This window comes from Hoplias malabaricus, chromosome 9 (assembly GCF_029633855.1).
Source record: "Hoplias malabaricus isolate fHopMal1 chromosome 9, fHopMal1.hap1, whole genome shotgun sequence".
NCBI lineage: Eukaryota > Metazoa > Chordata > Actinopteri > Characiformes > Erythrinidae > Hoplias > Hoplias malabaricus.
In genome coordinates, this window is record NC_089808.1 from 36292454 (window position 1) to 36312855 (window position 20402).

At 43.2% G+C, this 20402-nt stretch overlaps 1 protein-coding gene across 2 annotated transcripts in view; it reads left to right on the forward strand.

Annotated features, from left to right (window-relative positions):
- Nucleotides 1-677: 677 nt before the first annotated feature.
- Nucleotides 678-20402, forward strand: part of lpin2 (lipin 2) — a 32293-nt gene continuing 12568 nt past the window's right edge. The window contains exons 1-6 of one of the 2 annotated variants that reach the window (XM_066680489.1): nucleotides 678-925; nucleotides 9776-9976; nucleotides 17967-18062; nucleotides 19325-19623; nucleotides 19755-19862; nucleotides 20233-20359. In XM_066680489.1, the coding sequence (XP_066536586.1) occupies nucleotides 9785-9976; nucleotides 17967-18062; nucleotides 19325-19623; nucleotides 19755-19862; nucleotides 20233-20359 (822 nt within the window). In that variant the 5' untranslated portion in view covers nucleotides 678-925; nucleotides 9776-9784. Of the gene's footprint in view, nucleotides 926-4492; nucleotides 4810-9775; nucleotides 9977-17966; nucleotides 18063-19324; nucleotides 19624-19754; nucleotides 19863-20232; nucleotides 20360-20402 lie in introns of those variants that run through there. The other variant, XM_066680487.1, reaches the window with a different exon arrangement.

The window sequence follows — 20402 nt, forward strand, 5'->3', positions numbered from 1 at the left end:
CTACGACTGTTATCAGATCTTAGCAGCTAACTTATTTGACTAGTAAAATCTGATAAAAAGCCTTGGATTTTACTGGAGTGATCAGGTTAATCAGTGCATGTCCAGTTTAAGTGCATTATCTCTGCTATTATCTAAACAGAGACACAGATCTCTGATGCATCGTGTTTATCTGTGCTTTATGATCCAAGATTTCTGACTACAAGAGGGTGTTGTGATTTCCTAATTAAGGAATGCTAAGTTGTAATTACCGGCTCTCGAGATTATGAGCTGACACATTACTATCAGTTAAGACGATTAGCGATAATACATTATCTCGTAAAAATGCTGTAGGATAGACTTTCATTATTGTCATATCTGAAGTGAGATCATTGTTGAGATGCCAAGTCATGAGTTGCTAATTCAATGCTGTGAGAGAGGATCTCAGTATTTGGAGGCAGCAAGACAAACTTGATGTATAAAGTCATAGGTTCTCAACATGATGACAGTCCAAATGATGAAATACCTAGTCACTGGCTCTCAATATTATAAGATGCTAGGTCAGAGGTATGGAAGGTCTGAGATCTTTAGAATAAGGACAATGTAAAGTGTAGGTTGCTGCTTGTGGCACGAATCACGTGAAGAAGTGGGGGAAGAAGAAGGGCCCTAGTTTTTTTTCCCCTCCTTCCCCCTAGAGGCCACATCACATCAGCTCAGCGCCACCACCGACCGACCTTCAGTCATGACCAGCGACTAAACACCAGTCCAAACACACCGCTGTGTTATGGTCGCGGTTCGGAGACACGGCTCCCTTGGCCCTCTGGAGGTTTTTACTCTCCCTGGACCCTTCGGGAGTGAGAGGGTAACGTTAAAAGAACTAGGATTGATCTGAACCTGAAAGCGAAACCTCGACCGGCGAGAACAGCTCTAACCCCCGTCTATAAACAAGGTAAATAAACAAGCTTCAAGCATAATGTAAGTTTGAATGAAAATGTCTGCATTTCTTTAAACTGTTATGTTGATGTGGGGCTGATATCGTTCATTCACAATCAACGGTGGTCTGGCTTTATAACGGCAAGCTAACACCGCTAGTGGAGTAGGGCTTCGATTTCGAACGTTCCACCTTAAATAGACCACCGATACATTCTGACGCCTCAGGCAGTAGACTGTTTCAACTGCCTATTTAAGGTGGAAATGAGAATTGTAATAAGAACCTGGTTATAGTTTATTTAGTACCCTTAAAACGGCTAAATTGTGCTGCCAAGATAATACTAAGGGATTAGAAGCAGGGTAGTTGGACCCATAATTTTTAATCGTATATTTATTATCCCCTCCCCCTCAAACAAAATATTTGGCGAGTGTTACTTCTCTACAACCGCCGGTGAAAGGATTCCGTTACCGTTGGATAACGTTAATTCGCGTAGTCCACTTCATTTTTATTTTAATTAAAAATAAGGTTTAACCGTAATTTATTACAGCACTTCTTATTTCTACGATGGACCCCAAACTCTTAGGTTAAATTTTAATTACAAAAATATATTGAAATGGTTGTGTCGTGTGTTAGTTGAAGTTTGGAGGAAGCATCCACTGCCAACTCACCATCCTCTCAATGTAATGACTGGGGGAATGTGGTTGTTTATTATCGCTCAGAGAAACCGTTTTAATTCCTAAAAAGTCCGTAAAATTAGCATAACTTTAGAAGTAATATATTTTATTAACCATAGGAATTTGTAGGTCAAGGCCTAGTAGTGCCACAGCATTTTTATCCGTAGATAAATAACAGAAAATGTAATTATTTTAGTAGTTATCGCTAGCTAAACACAGTAGCAAAGTGGAAGTGTTTGGATTTAGCCTTTCTGTTTCACAGAAGCCTTAGTCAACTTTCTGTTTTGGCATTGGTTGCAATTTAAAACCAGTGTAATAGCTTTAAAAGCGTATATAATAAACATATATATATATATATTATGTATGTATGTAAGTGTGTGTGTTTTCTCAGAAAAAAATAACTAATTCAGGGTTAAATTGTGTGATAGAGGCATTACATTCATCTGTTGTACTGTAAACAATTGCTGAGACCTTTAGCCTTTCTGCAAGTTTTTATTCATCAAACAATACACTTTACTGAGTATATTAGGAGAATGTTTGCTTTTAAAGGACGTGTCAGTGAATGTGTGTTTCTTTCAGGGTGTTTGGAGCACACAGACCCACACACTGTGAAATGAAACAACTCAGTCAGACCTTGAAATGAACAGGATTTTTTGAAATGACTTGCTCTCGAAGTTAATTGAACTGTGACTCATTCTCATTTAAAGGAACAGACGCTGAAACCTGCCGTTCTGAATCGGACTGTTTAGACGAGGGAAGATGCTGCTGTGTTGTTTGATCCTTGGAGCATTTTTGACTAAAGCAGGTCACAAAAATTGAATTAAGACCCTGAACTGTGTTCACGTGAAATGTTTGGTGTGGTAATTGCAGGAGTTCCGTAAGTTTTAAATAATGTTTAGAGCCATACATTTCATGTTATTTAGTTTTAAGACATAGGTGCCATGACTGTCTGTGAGGAGTGTGGTGTGTTCTCCCTGTGTCTGCGTGGGTTTCCTCTGGGTGACTGTCTGTGAGGAGTGTGGTGTGTTCTCCCCGTGTCTGCGTGGGTTTCCTCCGGGTGACTGTCTGTGAGAAGTGTGGTGTCTTCTCTATGTGTCTGCGTGGGTTTCCTCCGGGTGACTGTCTGTGAGGAGTGTGGTGTGTTCTCTCTGTGTCTGCGTGGGTTTCCTCCGGGTGACTGTCTGTGAGGAGTGTGGTGTGTTCTCTCTGTGTCTGCGTGGGTTTCCTCCGGGTGACTGTCTGTGAGGAGTGTGGTGTGTTCTCCCCGTGTCTGCGTGGGTTTCCTCCGGGTGACTGTCTGTGAGAAGTGTGGTGTGTTCTCTATGTGTCTGCGTGGGTTTCCTCCGGGTGACTGTCTGTGAGGAGTGTGGTGTGTTCTCCCTGTGTCTGCGTGGGTTTCCTCCGGGTGACTGTCTGTGAGGAGTGTGGTGTGTTCTCCCTGTGTCTGCGTGGGTTTCCTCCGGGTGACTGTCTGTGAGGAGTGTGGTGTGTTCTCCCCGTGTCTGCGTGGGTTTCCTCCGGGTGACTGTCTGTGAGGAGTGTGGTGTGTTCTCTGTGTCTGCGTGGGTTTCCTCCGGGTGACTGTCTGTGAGGAGCGTGGTGTGTTCTCCCTGTGTCTGTGTGGGTTTCCTCCGGGTGACTGTCTGTGAGGAGCGTGGTGTGTTCTCCCTGTGTCTGCGTGGGTTTCCTCCGGGTGCTCCGGTTTCCTCCCACAGTCCAAAAACACACGTTGGTAGGTGGATTGGCGACTCCAAAGTGTCCGTAGGTGTATGTGTGTGAGTGAATGTGTGTGTTGCCTTGTGAAGGACTGGCGCCCCCTCCAGGGTGTATTCCCGCCTTGCGCCCAATGATTCCAGGTAGGCTGTGGGGTTACAGATAATGAATGAATGAATTAATGAACTATAAAGAAGCTCCATGTCCTTTTAGAAGCACAATTTAAGGAGGCTGAGAGTATTCTAATTGACGTTTAATTGGTTTTGTATTAAATGTTGCCTTTTCTAGAAACCAGAACATGTCATGTTTCACCTGGTTTTGATAAAGTGTTCTGTTTTCACACTTTGAGAAGTCTCAGTAGACTCCTGCAGGTTTTCATCAATAATTATTTGTACGCTCCTGAGTTAATGATCCCATCAGTGGACACTTCCTAAGCCACACTACTTTCAGAAAAACAGCCCCAGACTTTTAAGTTTTCCAAGATTTTCTATGGGAATTGCAGACTGGATTTTCACACAAACATTCCGAAAGTGCTAGAGGCTTTTCTCTGAAATAATTTTCATGTAGTTAAACATTTTCTAAACTCGTCTAAATCATTTTATTGTTTGCCCAAAAGGTTAACCGTAGACTTTCTGAACCCCTTGTGTACATTAGCAAACATTTATTAACCTGTGTATGTACAGTGTGCGTTATTGCCCTTACTGACTGTGCACATTAGTTCAGATTTTGGTGAACAACAAGTGTCAGAGAGTCACGCGTGCTCAATGTTGGGTGTTTGTAGGGCTCCTGACAGGTGAGGAGACCACCCCTTACACCGTTTGTTTTGTTTTCAGTGAAGACCAGAATTGGCCTGTCGTAAATCAGATGAAATGAAGGGAAAACTCCAGTCCCTTGACTGTTATTGTTGAAGCACCAGGTCTTATTTGTAAAATCATTAACAGGGTTTTGCTCAGTCAGGGGACTCTGGTGTTGCGCACATGAAGAGTACGAAGCTCCGCCTCCATCCCCCCTCACTTTTATAGAACCCTTATCAGTAGTCAGCGCCACTGTATAAGTAACACGTCTCTTATCTGTCTCAGAAATGCTGACCCCATACCTCCAGCCTCATTGGTTTCAGAGTTGGTGTCTGATTTGCTGATTGGCTGCTTAGTCTGTTCATTACAGGGCATTAGAGTGCATCAGAGGAAAGCGAAAGAAAATAGCAGCTTGCATAAAGTTTATCCAAGTAATATGACACAGAGTGCCATTCCTTGTTTGTACCTGGGAGGGTCAGTCCAAGGTCGTGTGCAGGCCGTATTTGAGGTAGTGCCAAGGATGACTCAAAAACAGTAGCTCTTGGAGAGCGAGGAGGAAGAGTTAACATGAGCTACCACACTTTGTGAGGCACTGTACTCTAAGACTGAGACACTTGTAATGAAGAGATTGCGCTCTTGGGCGGAAGAGCCTTTTAGTGGCACTGAGGAAGACAACAGTGAGCAGGATGAGTCTGCAGTCATCAAACCGTCTTGGTCCTTGGTGAGTAAACAAAATGACATTGGGCTCTCAGGGCCTGGAGGGTGGTGGACAGCCTCAGCTTCACAACAGACACGTTTACCACCCTTTAAACAAGCCGTGCACATCAAGTTCAGGTGAAGGGGACTTATTTCTAGCAGAGAATCTTTAGTCTAAGTTGGATCTTATTTGGTTCTTCTTTGACAGCTGTGTGTGGTCTCTAGGGCTCATGTAGCTATGATATAGGACCTTGTGCACCATTAAATAGCCATGTTACTGTTTAATGAATGTTTAATTCCTCAGTGTAATACTGATAATTTTGCCTGAAGTATAGTACAGTTTAAGAAGCACGCTCCCCGGTGCCTGCAGAAAAGTTGGGGTTAGGATCCACTCAGCCATGGATCGAGGGAGGAGGAGGAGAACAGGGTTGTTCCACTTCCAACGCCCACAATTTTTCCTGCTGATTGTGGAGATTGAATCAATGACTTTCCAGTCCTAAACCCTCTTCTCTAACATGAGGCCATGAGGCAGAGTTTCTGACACACAGCTGTTTAGCACCCAGCCTGGGGAGTTCAGGAATGATGTGTTTTCAAAGAGTGAACATGAATGAAAGGGGTTTTCCTTCTGTATCACAGGTGGTGCTGTTACACTCAAGCTGTTAGGTTGTCAAACCTTAAATCTACTTATGATTAGAATAATAAAGGTGAAGTGCCTAATGGACACTTGGTAAAACAGCACTGAGTCAGCTTTAAGTGATTAGCTTTCATTGATTTATCTTGATGCTGACTCAGCCAAAGTGGAGACACACACACACATACATATACACACATACATATACACACAAACACATACATACACACACACATACATATACACACACACACACACACATATATACATACACACACACATACATATACACACATACATACCACACACACACACACACACACATACATACATACATACATACATATACACACATACACACACATACATACAACATACATATACACATACACACACACACATACACATACATACATACACACACATATACATACATACATACACACACACACATACATACACACACACATACACATACATACACACATATACATATACACATGCACACACCCACACACCAGATACTTTACACTGTTTCTGCACACTTTTAAACTGGCAAATACAACTTCATTTCTTTATTTAAAAATGATCAGCATAAACTGTATTGGCATTTTATCATATTGTTTGCAGCCCCTCCGCTCTGTTTCCTTTTTCCAGTTATGGACTTCATCTCTTTGTGATAATATCAGTTTATATTTTGGACATTTTTTTTTGCATATTCAGGGCTGAGCTCGTACCCTTTGGTCTTCTCATAAACTGATAGCGGCCTCAGAAGATTCTAGATCATCCTCTGATTCGCAAACCATCAAGGGCTTTCTGTTCACACACACACACACTTTCTCATTGCTCATCCAGTGCTCTGTCCCTGTGTCAAAATGTGAATCTGGTAAAAGGCTCAGTCACTGTTAGCTAACCTGCAGATGAGGGCTTATTATCGCGGTGGTAAATTGGCCTCTTTGGAGGATTCTCTCAAGGCAGTTTGGATTGTTGCCTTGAATCAGGAAAGCTACAGGTCAATTAAATAGTTTGCTCAGCTTAATCAGATAGAATGATTAAGAGATTAGAGTATTACACGGCCTACTGTAACGCCTACCACACAGCTATTCAGAATTTGACTTGTCGATTGCCATTGGTGAGTTTCCACACTATATATATGTATTTCATAGGTGTTTATCGTTAAATTGATTTACACAATGATTTGTGTTTGTTTCTAATGCCTGCGTAGGTGGCGTAGAGTGACGTGTTGTAGCTAAAATTCAGCACAAAGTCAGAATACACCTTTTACACACTAACAAATGAGTTATAATGTTTCCAAATGTGGTGACTTTAAAGAAGGGATATAGCCCTGTGAGGCCTTTTAGAATTTAATGAAGTGTTAAAGATGACGTTCACGAATTGTAATAAAAAAATAATTGTAAATAAAATTCAGAAGATTTTTTTCTCACCATTTGTTAGCGCTCCTGTCCGTTTGTGCTCAAAACCGGTCTAATGTTTTTACAGTGTCAGTAAATGGCTCAGGGCGGCACGGTGGCGCAGCAGGTAGTGTCACAGTCACACAGCTCTAGGGGGTTGTGGGGTCGGTTCCCGCTCCGGGTGACTGTCTGTGAGGAGTTGGTGTGTTCTCCCCGTGTCCGCGTGGGTTTCCTCCGGGTGCTCCGGTTTCCTCCCACAGTCCAAAAACACACGTTGCAGGTGGATTGGCGACTCGAAAGTGTCCGTAGGTGTGAATGTGTGTGTCTGTGTTGCCCTGTGAAGGACTGGCGCCCCCTCCAGGGTGTATTCCCGCCTTGCGCCCAATGATTCCAGGTAGGCTCTGGACCCCCCGCGACCCTAAATTGGATAAGCGGTTACAGATAATGGATGGATGGATGGAGTAAATGGCTCAAAAAAACAAACTGTCTCGGTCTGGTATGCTAGGCATTCTCTCTTTCTCTTTCTGCTCATGCCAACAAAACACACCTGGAGGTTTTAAACAACAGAGAGAGCCCTAAATGTTGAAAAGCATGACCCAAGATAAGGATATTGCTCATTTCCTGCTCCATAGGTGGGTAATATTAGCTTGGTTTTGCTGTTTCGAGTTACTTAAGGTGGAAATATCTCCAAATTCATGTGAGTGTGAACTGCATGAAAGTAAACAGATCAAAACTAAACAACTCGCGCTACAAATGTGTGTCTGTGGTAGTTTTAACAGTGAATAAAACTTAGATTGGTTTAAAATGCAGCTTCTGAACGTAAACAAACTAGAGAAAACACCGTTTCCTCACAACCGTAGATGTCCCAATAAAGAGTTATAGAACTACTTGCTGTAAATAAAATACTGTCAATAAAATCCATCCTGCGGAATGAGGGAAATGCCTCACCTGATCATTAAAACGACAGTCTTTTATTATATTTGAAAAGTCCTGTGCTCTGTGTTTCATTGTTGATCTGAAACATGGCTTCTGTGCAGATTAAATATAGGCTAGTCCAAGGTACAAAGTCTTTTAAAATCCCAGTTGAGCAGTGGTCTAAATAAAGGGAATGCCCTAGTTTTAATAATTTAGCCACTTATTTTTAGATAGCTTTCGTTACAGATGAAGCCTGGCTCTATAAGCCTTTTTTGGTTTATTTGACATATATTTAGATTTTCCAGTCTGAGTGGTTTCTTATTTTAATAAAAGAAAAGAAACACGTCAACACTTGACTCTCCAGTGCATCACTCTGCATTTGAAACAGTGACTGATGGTGTCTTGGGTCAGTGGTTCTGAAATGTGTCCTCAGGCAGTGGTCCAAATTTATGCTCTAACCCTCTGTTAAGTTGGAACAACCATCTCGACGGCCTGGGGGTCCCTCAGTACCCGTTTGAAAACGACTGACCCAAAGTACAATAGTTCTTATTCTTTCAAATGTTGCCTGGAATATTAGACCAGTTAGTGTGATGTGAAATATGAATTTTGAGGACTCAAATTTAAGCAAAAACGTGTCACCTTTGTGGCCAGTTATTTTAACACTTTGGACTGAATTTTCTAAAGCTGCTGTGGTGCATTAAGCTAATAATTTAGTTTAGTAATTTAACGTGATCATACTGTTTTTAGAAGAACCGTATAGAATATGTTGGAACTTGAGGTTTCGGCCTCACGCTCTTCATCCTGATGACAGTGAGTTTAAATCTTGACGATGTTGAGAGAAAGAATAGCTGCTGAAATCTCTCACAACGCAACCTCTGACCTAAATGTTCTCAGAGTTGTTATTTTTTGTTTCCTGCCTCTGCTAGACATTGTGGGCAAACGGGATTTGTGGTTCCGGTTCTGCTTAGCCTTGAGATACAAGCGTATAGCACTCACTTGGTCCTCGGGGGACGTTGAGGCCACTGCTGAGCTGACATCGAATAAACTGTCTGCAGGCATGCAGATAAGACCCATCAAGAGGCAGGCAGCCAGAGGCAGCCATGAACTATATTTTCGTTACTGAAAGAAAACAGCCTTGGGTTGTGGGAAGAGTAAGCTGTGGGGTACATACTGCAAGTCTGTGCTGGTCCTGTACAGACTCAAATACAGTGATACAGACGGGTCTGACTCATAGAATTGTAATTTAAAGGAGGTATTTTTAAAGGTAATATGTGATCAATGCAGTGATTTGTAATTTTAAAACGTTGTTGTCCTGATATTACTGGAATAGCCTTTTCCAATTGCCCCAGTTATGGATACAGATGAGTGGAGTGACTGTGGATAAGGCCAGCATTGGTCTTAAAGCCATAGTTTGTCGGGATGTAACAGTATATTGAAACATTACGATCTAAATGGAATCCATGGTAAATATATCATCTGAACATTAAAGTTTGCACTCAGCCAACACCAATCATCCGCTACCCACTTTAGTTCGTCTTGCGCCACACTGATGCCTCCCAGCTCTTGATTCACCAAACAGAACTGCGCCCCCCAAAATTCTCAAAACCTTTTCCCTTATTTATTTATTCACTGTAGGTCCAAGGCTAAAACCAACAAACACTGGAAGTGTGTAATCCTCTGTTTGGATGCCAAACTTGCCTCAAACTGCCTTGAGTTGTTTAGTAATCTCAGACCAACTTGTTTATGTGGTTTCTGGCTCTCAATACCACTGTAAAAATGAACAGAATTCAGACTTTTACTGTATTTCTCTTAATTTAAGAGAACTACCGGCCTTCAGACACAGTTTGAGGCAAGTTTCATGGTTCACGCAGGAAGTTACCAGGATGTTATTTGATTTGCAATAGCTTCTGTTAGTTGCAAGCTACTTTAAAGAAGTTATAACTCTGATTAATATTTTCTTAAAGTCTTTTTACGTAGAAACACCATGTCACTGATCTCTTTGTGTGTGTGTGTGTATGTGTGTGTGTGAGCAGGCTGACACTATGAACTACGTGGGGCAGCTGGCAGGCCAGGTGCTGGTGACGGTGAAGGAGCTGTATAAGGGCATTAACCAGGCGACGCTCTCGGGCTGCATCGACGTGGTGGTGGTCCGGCAGAAAGATGGAACCTACCAGTGCTCCCCTTTCCACGTACGCTTCGGCAAACTGGGCGTGCTTCGCTCCAAGGAGAAAGTGGTGAGTCCTGTGTTAAACAAAGAAGTTGCGCATTCATCAAGTGCATTAGTGAGTTCAGGTGCTAATGCTGGATGATTAGATCTGGATAAGGTACTGGATCTTCCAAGCTCTATGCAATGGGTCTTTATATACCCCTCTGTTTGATCGTCTGTTTGCTCGACGTTGACCATGGTGACCTTAGACCCATGTGCATATGAGTCTAATAAAAAAAAATATATGTTGAAGTTTTAAAAATAACTAATCTAATCAACTTAATCTCACTCCGCCTCATTTCCTGAAGCTAAAGCAACTGGCCACTGGCTTTTATGAGAAGTGTGCTAACGTTCTGCTCTGTTCTGAGCACAGTGAATCACATCGACGCTGTTGGCTCTGGTAACTCGCCGTGTGCTGCCGGTGCAGGAGAGAGCAGTCATTGAGGATCGAGTTGAAAAATGTCAGCTATTAGCTGTTGTTAGTTTTGATGAACTCGTTTTCAGATCACTTCTGTTCTGCTGCTGTTTTGCCAAAGGGCTTTTACCCTACCTGAGTTAACTGTGTTATTTAAAACCTCTGAACAAAGGAAACGAAACAGGTTCAGTGAAAGTAGGCTATCTCTTATCACACTGGCCCTGCTGGTTGTCACGTCTGCAAACATTTGCCTGTCCTGTGGCTGCTGGAAGTGGGTCATTTTCAGTTATGAGGAGTTGACCCCCAGCAGCAGATGTCTCTAGAACAGAGGAATGGAGAAGTGACTTTAACCACACTCTGCAAGATTTGACAGCTGTGTCTGCGTGTGTTCTTTTACTTTCATACTTTCAGATGCAGAATTTAAAAAGACTGTTTTGTGTTTAAGTGGATAACATTAATGAAGAGTGTTTAAATGTGTATTTCTCTATGTATTTAAAAATTTATTTCTGTATTTCTGAGTCACTAAGCAAATAGCGGGGGCGATCCTACTCTCCCTCTACAACAGGATAAGTCAGCTTTGGCAAACCAGTAACACTGAGCCGTACAGTAACTAAGATCAGTGTGATTGTGCCGGGACTGTATTAAAGCAGGACGGGGGACTTCAGAGATGTGCTACAGCGCAGTCATGATATAACACAGGGTAAAACCTCTACACTGTCATCCACGCTAATTTCATCTCTCAAACCAATCAATCATCTTAACAATCTTAACTTCACAAATACAAAATAAACCTCTAAAAGCATGGATGGAGTTTTTTACTCTGTGTAATACCATCACTGTGCTGTTACCTCTCTATGGTAATATTCATTCATTCATTATCTGTAACCCTTATCCAGTTCAGGGTCGCGGTGGGTCCAGAGCCTACCTGGAATGGGTGCAATGATACACCCTGGAGGGGGTGCCAGTCCTTCACAGGGTAACAGACACACACACACACGTTCATTCACACACTCACACCTATGGACACTATTGAGTCGCCAATCCACCTACCAACGTGTGTTTTTGGACTGTGGGAGGAAACTGGAGCACAGACACAGGGAGAACACACCACACTCCTCACAGACAGTCACCCAGAGGAAACCCACGCAGACACAGGGAGAACACACCACACTCCTCACAGACAGTCACCCGGAGGAAACCCACGCAGACACAGGGAGAACACACCACACTCCTCACAGACAGTCACACGGAGGAAACCCACGCAGACACAGGGAGAACACACCACACTCCTCACAGACAGTCACCCGGACGAAACCCACGCAGACACAGGGAGAACACACCACACTCCTAACAGACAGTCACCCGGAGGAAACCCACGCAGACACAGGGAGAACACACCACACTCCTCACAGACAGTCACCCGGGGGAAACCCACGCAGACACGAGGGGAACACACCACACTCCTCACAGACAGTCACCCGGAGGAAACCCACACAGACACGGGGAGAACACACCACACTCCTCACAGACAGTCACCCGGAGGAAACCCACGCAGACACAGAGAGAACACACCACACTCCTCACAGACAGTCACCCGGAGGAAACCCACGCAGACACGGGGGGAACACACCACACTCCTCACAGACAGTCACCCGGAGGAAACCCACGCAGACACGGGGGGAACACACCACACTCCTCACAGACAGTCACCCAGAGGAAACCCACACAGACACAAGGAGAACACACCACACTCCTCACAGACAGTCACCCGGAGGAAACCCACGCAGACACGGGGGGAACACACCACACTCCTCACAGACAGTCACCTGGAGCGGGAATCAAACCCACAACCTCCAGGTCCCTGGAGCGGTGTGACTGCGACACGACCTGTTTAAATATGAAACAAATAGTTTTCCCTGTATGTAGGCAGCTTTTCCAACATAAATGATTATAAAATATATTTTAAAACACCTATTGCAAAAAATTGAAAAGCAATGTCTAATTTATTTGCAGTAAGTGTTTACAAGAATTTATTTCATTTACTTACTTTTCGTGAGGTACATTTCAGAGGTGCACTTCAGAATTTCACAGGTCACTTGGTAAGTTTGTGTAGAACAGTTTCCGAACATACCTCCCAACACACACACACACACCCCAACACACATTTTTAACACCATCATTAATAAAAACGGCAACTTCTAACTGAACAATACTAAATTAAGTGACACATCACATTTACAGTGAAATTATTACAAGTGACATTGTGTGTTGTCGTTTGCATTATACAGGGTGAGTCAAAAGTAACAGGACACACTTGTATCTAAGTAGTGGGCGTTGGGGGGCCTATTATTTCGGCTATGTCCGAAACATGTCCGCCATCTTAAAAGCAGCCATATTGGATCAAGGGCAAGTTTTTCCAATGGGAAAGTGGTCATGAAGCATATTGAAGAAATAAAAGGGTGTCCTGTGACTTTTGACCCTGACTTAATTCTGCAGAAGGTTTGTCTCCTTTTTCAGCTGAAGTTACTTTGTTTTTCTGTTGAAATTAATGTCAGACAAAATGCAGTTAAAAGACTGTGTTCAGTGTCACATTTTATTAACTTTACCTAGCACTGCTCTGGGTGAATAACAGCAGTTCAGGGGCTGCATCATTTATTAAACTTCCTGCAACGGATCAGCGAGGATGACTGTGTTCCTTTTTATTGAAAAACAAATGGAGACAGTGTCCCCCGTGTGCTGGACAGAGGGAAATCATCTATTTATGTGGTTTGGTGCAGGAGCCTCGCGATAAATTATTAAAAATAGCAGCCTTTCCCATAAAGGCGAACAACAGGACGTGTGGGCGGTTTTTATTTTGTATTTAGTCGACATCCGTTGGAATCCTTGAAATAAATCCTTGGAAAGGTGGGGGGGATAGAGCAGTTTCTCTCGACCTGTTGGAAGTGCAGAGATGGTTAGAAAAAGAGAAGGAGCGGTCGCTATGGCAACAGGTTTCTCAGGATAAGAAGTGCTTGGCAGAGGCGGAGTGAGATCGTACCGTCAAGGTTACTTATATAATGGGGAGACGATCCGTGGGGTGACTTTCTTACTTTCTTTCCCCTGATCTATTCTCTGAAAGGCTTTTCAGAGCCACAGTGAGAGCCAAAATGTCCCACTTTCACTCCTTACCCAGTGTTCGCCGCCGTTCTGTCACCAGCCGCCTCACAAAGGATGCTGCAATGTCCTCTAACTATTTCTCAGTTATCTGTTAATGTAGGCTATTTGTCTTATTTTTATTTTGTCTGTTTGAATTATGCAACATCTCCAACACCGGCCACTGTCCTCGCCTCATTTTCTTCGTGATGTAATATTCAGAGATGGCTAAGCAATCTTGTGTTGAGAGGAAATGGTCTCTAATTCTATTTTCCACACAAGTTTGAGCCCCCTTTTTCTCTGGCCTTAAATATTTCATACTGGACTGGCATGTTGAAGACTCACCCCCAGGCCATCATTAATGCCATCATTAACATTCTGCCCCATCTCTCTGCACACAGCCCAAATTGCCTAGCAACCTTGTAACCGAAGACAAGAGGCTGCTGGACGTCTATGAGAACAGCTAAGATTGAGAAAAGCAGAGGCTGGGTGGATTCGGCCGGAAGAGGCCAAAATTAATCTGGAGTCAGCAAAGGGCTTGGATCAGTGCTAACAATTCCAGTGACCTGCTGTCAGTAGAAAGCCAGTCGTTCTGGCTCATGTACCTGTTTGTGTGCTGTATCAGGTGTAGGTGTGTGTGAAATATTATCCCAGAGGTGTGTTGGCAGCTGGCCATTGGCAGTGTACTGGACCCTCTGACTAATTTAGTTTGGCAATTATGCGGAGCACTGAATGAAGCTTCAGACTTGGGCATTGTCCCTCTCTGAGTGAATCATTACAAATGCATGGTTAAGCAGGAGACCAAGGGCTTGGTTTACTGGAGGCTTCACTCATGCAGAACTGTTTTGCTTTGGTGAAATGGGCAAGAAAGCACGGCATTCTCCATGCCTCAGTCAGGCATTGAGTTTGCATATGCTTCAGCAGAAGACTTTAACAGCTGGGCCCACATCTGTAACGACTCATGGCTTTTCATGATTATTCCAGTTATTCTAAATAAACATGTATTTATTTACTCAAATGAACTTGGACTGAGTTAGAATATTTACATTCTTTTTTTTAATATTCATGAAGGTAAGAAGATTTTGTTGCTATTATTTATTTATTTTTTTTTTTCCCCTGACACAAACACACTATTGCAAGACTTTAGAGTGCACGACAAATACATACACCTTCATTTCTGGTTTAACATGTCTTTAACAGAATTGATATCTTCAGGCTTCGGTACAATCGTGGCTGCCTTTGCGCAATGTAACCTTGCAATGGCTTGTTCCAGCACAAGACCGACCAGGAAGAAGTGCAAAAACACTGATTTTAGAAGTACACAAGACTTGACCTTGGGGGGAGTATGGGGTACTGGGCCCTTTGCTACGAGCCATCCAGTCCCTGTATAAACAGAGCAGGAGTCTGGTTCGTATGGCTGGCAGTAAGTCCGACTGGTTTCCAGTCGGAGTTGGACTCCGTCAGGGCTGCCCTTTGTCACCGGTTCTGTTCATAATTTTTATGGACAGAATTTCTCGGCATAGCCAAGTGGCGGAAGGTGTCTGGTTTGGTGGTCTCAGGATTCCATGTCTGCTTTTTGCGTCTGATATGGTCTTGTTGGCTTCATCGAGCTGGGACCTCCAGTTATTGCTGGACCAGTTTGCAGCCGAGTGTGAAGCGGTAGGGATGAGGATCAGCACCTCCAAGTCCGAGTCCATGGTACTCAGTCGGAAAAGGGTGGAGTGCTCTCTCCAGGTTGGAAGTGAGATCTTGCCTCAAGTGGAGGAGTTTAAATACCTCGGGGTCTTGTTCACGAGTGAAGGAAAGTTGGAGCGGGAGATTGACAGGCGGATCGGTGCAGCCTCAGCAGTAATGCGGGCTCAGTACTGGTCCGTTGTGGTGAAGAGAGAGCTGAGCAGAAAAGCAAAGCTCTCGATTTACCGTTCAATCTACGTCCCAACCCTCACCTATGGTCACGAGCTTTGGGTAGTGACCGAAAGAACGAGACCGCGGGTACAAGCGGCTGAAATGAGTTTTCTCCGCAGGATGTCTGGACTCTCCCTTAGAGACAGGGTTAGGTGCTCGGACATCCAGGAGAGACTCGGAGTGGAGCCGCTGCTCCTCCACGTCGAGAGAAGCCAGTTGAGGTGGTTCGGGCGTCTGGTCCGGATGCCTCCTGGACACCTTCCTGGTGGGGTGTTCCGGGCATGTCCAACAGGGAGGAGGCCCCGGGGCAGACCAAGAACACACTGGAGAGACTACATGTCTCAACTGGCCTGGGAACACCTCGGTATACCCCCAGAGGAGCTGGAGGCGGTGGCTGGGGAGAAGGAGGTCTGGGTTTCTTTGCTTCCCCCGCGACCCGGACCCGGATAAGCGATGGATAATGGATGGATGGAAAACTTGACCTGAAATGTAAAGAGTTTTCTTGACTGTAGTACTAGGTCATTATTAATTTTGTTTTAAAAATGGAATAATCTTTGCACGAGAACGTAGCTGGAATTAATAGAAGGTCCACTCCCAGCAGGGTTGATAACAGCGATATCAATGTTTTCCAGAGTTGTTTACCTGGGGCCCACTGGCAGAAAACATGAACGTACCATTGACACACAGAGCCATTGTAACATAGTTTGTTTGTAAAACTTGATCTGGAATTCACACTGTAGGTAATATAGAATCTCTGGGCACATTTTAGTGAATCAACTGATGATCTAAATTTGTAGAAGCAGCAAATATATATTTCAAACTAGGTCCCAGTCCAATTGCCCAACTTGTGCAGACAAATCATAACTCCAGGCATTGATTCTACCAAATATTTGGTATATTTGAATTCTAAGTTTATTGTAGATTTTTCTATATATAGATTTTATAGAACTGGAGCTAGAAGTTGATTTAAAAAGCCCAATAGAGGATCTATTCCTAGTGGAGCATGCAGTGAACCATGTATGCTCATAAATGCTCATGGGGGCAGAGATATAAAACGTAAGATGAACCTAGAATGGAATAAGTATATATTATGTAATTGAAATGTTTAATTCTCTACTTTTTCAATAAATCTTCCAAAATTAAGATGTTGGCTTTAACCCATGGGGGAAAATAAATGGCTTGCCTCAAGTCAACAGCATGTTGTTAAGCTGTATTGGGGAGTTTGTGTGGAATTTGAGTGAAGTCTCCAAATATTTGTCAATTTGTGACCATACCGCCAGAGTGTTAGTACTGACATTACTTCTAAAACACAACTGCAACATCTGGAAAGTAAAGCTCTTAAACCCTTGTGACTGGAAGATTTACCCTTTGCTGGAATTAAACAGAGTCCAACCATGTCCTCAATGAGAATCACAGGGGAAACGGGTGATATACTTTACAATGAGGGAAAGCCTGTCGACCCAGTGACTTAAGACGTTGAACAGCAGAAAGTCATCATATGGGTTTCTTAGCATTCCAGTCTACATTCCCTGTCCAGTTGTTTGGAAAAAACCTTGTGGGGGGGACAAGGGGGAATCATGGAAAACAGAAATAAGGCACGGAGTATTGTGCATCATGATCACTAAAATTCAACCATGAAGGAACAGTGTAACCCTGTAGGCTGTTGGTAGTTTTAAAGACATTCATTTCAGGAGATATTTGTATCTCTGTGTTATTTCAGAGAATAGTTGTTGGTCATGCTCAGGGACAGTGAGATGTTGGGTGTCGCTGTAAAGTTGAATAGATTTGTCAGTGAGACACATTCATTAAAATCAAGGATTCAGATTTGGACGCTGTGTAAATCCTGAAGAGTCTTGTTTAGAAACAATTAATGCAAAATTACAAAGTAATAAAAGGTATTTCTTTGCAAGCTGGATCATCAAAATTGGTGGATATGTTGTCCTTAACATTTACATTTGAAATCTGGGTGTTTATACTGTTGACGTGAGATAGTAGATGACAAGACTACTGTGTACGTTTTTCAGTTCTGTTCCCGCATGATACAACAGCCAATAATTATTCACTTTTCCCTCAAGCCTATCCGTGTTTCCAAGCCATACTACATAGGCAGTTCAGGTGATAAGGACAAAAGAAATTGGAAACAACAGCAAATCCCCAACAATGGATCTTCCTCCATGTTCACTGACCTTACTCGTTTCTAATGCAGTTTAAAACTGTGCTCCAGGTTGAGCTCTGAGTTTCAGCATGGTAGAATGGGGCCAGCAATAACTAGACTCTGGATGAACCCCAAGGTGAACAAACAAGGTGAGTTCAGAGGGGAGCAGCAGGCTAAATGTCAGCTCATATTGGTTTCTTAAGGTCAGCGCTCAGATGGAGCACACTTTTGATATGTTTGACATGCGGCCAGACCAAAGAAATTATCAAAAGGTCACACTCTTGACTGGGAATATGAGGATCAGATAGACCTGTTGTTGACTTTGTGCAATTACAGTAAACGTGGAAATGAAGATATGTCTGTTGGTAAAATGAGGGATGTGATTTTTGGTATGCTCTTGATTTCCCTCAGATTGATATAGAAATAAATGGGGAGCCAGTGGATCTACACATGAAGCTGGGAGACAATGGGGAAGCTTTCTTCGTGCAGGAAATGGAGGAGCAGAATGTGAGTATCTTCTCGCAATGTGCATCGATGGGTTTCTGAATGGCGGATAATCGATGTTAATAAATGTGGTTTTTACTATTGAAGGCATTGCTCTTTCATTCCCTTTTGTCTACTTTATTAATCTTAGTACAGGGGGTCCTCGACTTACGACGTTGATCCGTTCCTACGTCGCGTCGTAAACCGATTTTCGGTGTAAGTCGGAACATACGTACATACTGTACATAAATAACATACTGTAAGCACTTATCCTATCCTCACACCTATCCTCCTCGGTCCCGAGCAGCGTAACCGTGTATTCTTCCGCCGCGCCACGCACACCAAACACGAAGTTCGCGTTACGTCGTTTACGACGCAAAACCACTGTCGTAACCACGAAACATCGTAACTCAGCACTGACGTAACCCGAGGACCTCCTGTAGTTATACATTTCCCCTTTTTGCAGTCATTCTAATCCCTATCAGTGAAGAGTAAGAAAGTTACATTTCAGGATGTTTAACCAGAACTCCTAACTACTTGATTATTTGAGTCCCATGAACGTCACTTAGATTTGCATTCTGATAAAACGTCTGTGGAAGATGCAATAAATCCCTAAACAGGTGATACCTTCTACTGAAATTAATCAGCCAAATTCAGAAGGGTGCCCACGTATATCCACAAGAAACATGGAGAAGTATTTGATGTTTACATTGTTACAATCCATTTGTCAGAATATTAGTGTAGAGCTGGACGATTCAACCTAATTTTATATTTCAATATATTTCTTAACTTCTATCAATACGATGCAATTCCAAACGATAAAAAAGCCACAGATAAAACTGCAAAGAACTGAAAGCAACGTGACATCTCCATCGAACGACAACCTCTTGCCTTGGTCAATATTAATGTTTTTAAACTAACTTAACTAACTTTTAAACTAACTGAGTGCAGCGCCCTGTAATGACCATCAGTCAGTGACATATGGAAGAAAATGATCTGATGTGAAACGTAGCATTGAAAAGGACTCATTATGTGTAACCTGCGCTAGATCCTACCATAGAGATCACTGCATTAAGAGCCTTTTGTTTTCAAGAACAAAATATTGGATGCAGTATTGTTTTTGCCTTCCCTTACAGCTGACATTCAGAGCACTGTTTCATAATGGCTTATACGCTGAGGCCCTGAACTGATGTTGTTTTCTTCAGTGGTGTGTTTGCACACGGTTGACATGATAATGTTGATATCGATCTCGATTTTAAAACTGACATTTTGCTCACGCCCCTCAGGAGGTGGTCCCCGCTCACCTGGCCACTTCCCCGATCCCCACTGAGAGTCACATGTTCTGGATTGGAGGGGAGTGTGGACCAGCTCAGGACCAAGAGGATGAACCCCAGGACCCTGAAGAGCCTCCTGAGCCCCCTGTGGCCAGCACAGGCAAAAAGAAGAAGAGACGAAGAAAGAAGCATAAAGGAGACCCTCGGCGCGAGGAATCGACCCCGCCAGCGTCCGTCAGCAGTTCTGCACCCAGTGAAGAAATTTTTGAGATGGATCTGAGCTCAGACGAAGAGACCACTCCCAGCTCACGGTGATGACTCACTTCAACCTCCACAGCAGTTTCTCTGATATTAATATTCCTTAGAAGCATGCAGTGAACGTTTTCTTTTATTGTGTATTTTATATCCAAATGAATCGTGTTTTCCAATGCTGTCATTTTAGATCATCTTCAATCAGCACGCTGAAAGAGGTTGAACCCAGAGTACCAGCAGTTCGCCATTCTCCTGAGAACTACCCTTATTCAGATGGGGACTGGTCCCCTGCAGACAAGTGAGTGTGTGTGTGTGTGTGTAAGCCCAGTTCACAGGATTTTGGTATCCTACAGGAACAGATGTCTTTATATAAATCACAAAGCTCTCATTTTGAATTGTGAAGAGCTCTGAATTATAATCTTTTTCTGGGAGGAAGTATAATTGAGTGCAGAAAGCTCTTGGCTTTATTGTATCAAGGAATATTTTCCTTTGAATAATATATTACAAGACATATTGCACTCGTGATATGAAATGGTTGCAATATATTTTGATTATGTCCTGTAGCCTTAACTTGATCAAAGACGTAAGCTTTCTCTTGTAGCGTGTGTTGTGTCAGGATTGTACTCATCTGTTCTTGTTCTTTGTGTTCGTGATCTTGTCACCTGAAGACACACCATGCCAGAGACCTTCTCTCCCAAGAGTGACTCCGAGCTGGTGATCCGTCCCTCGGAGAGCTTGCTCAAAATGGAGTCTCACATGCAGTGGACATGGGGAGAGTTTCCAGAGCCCACCAGGGTATGTGTGAGTCTACAGACTCACAGCTCTAACAGAGATGTTT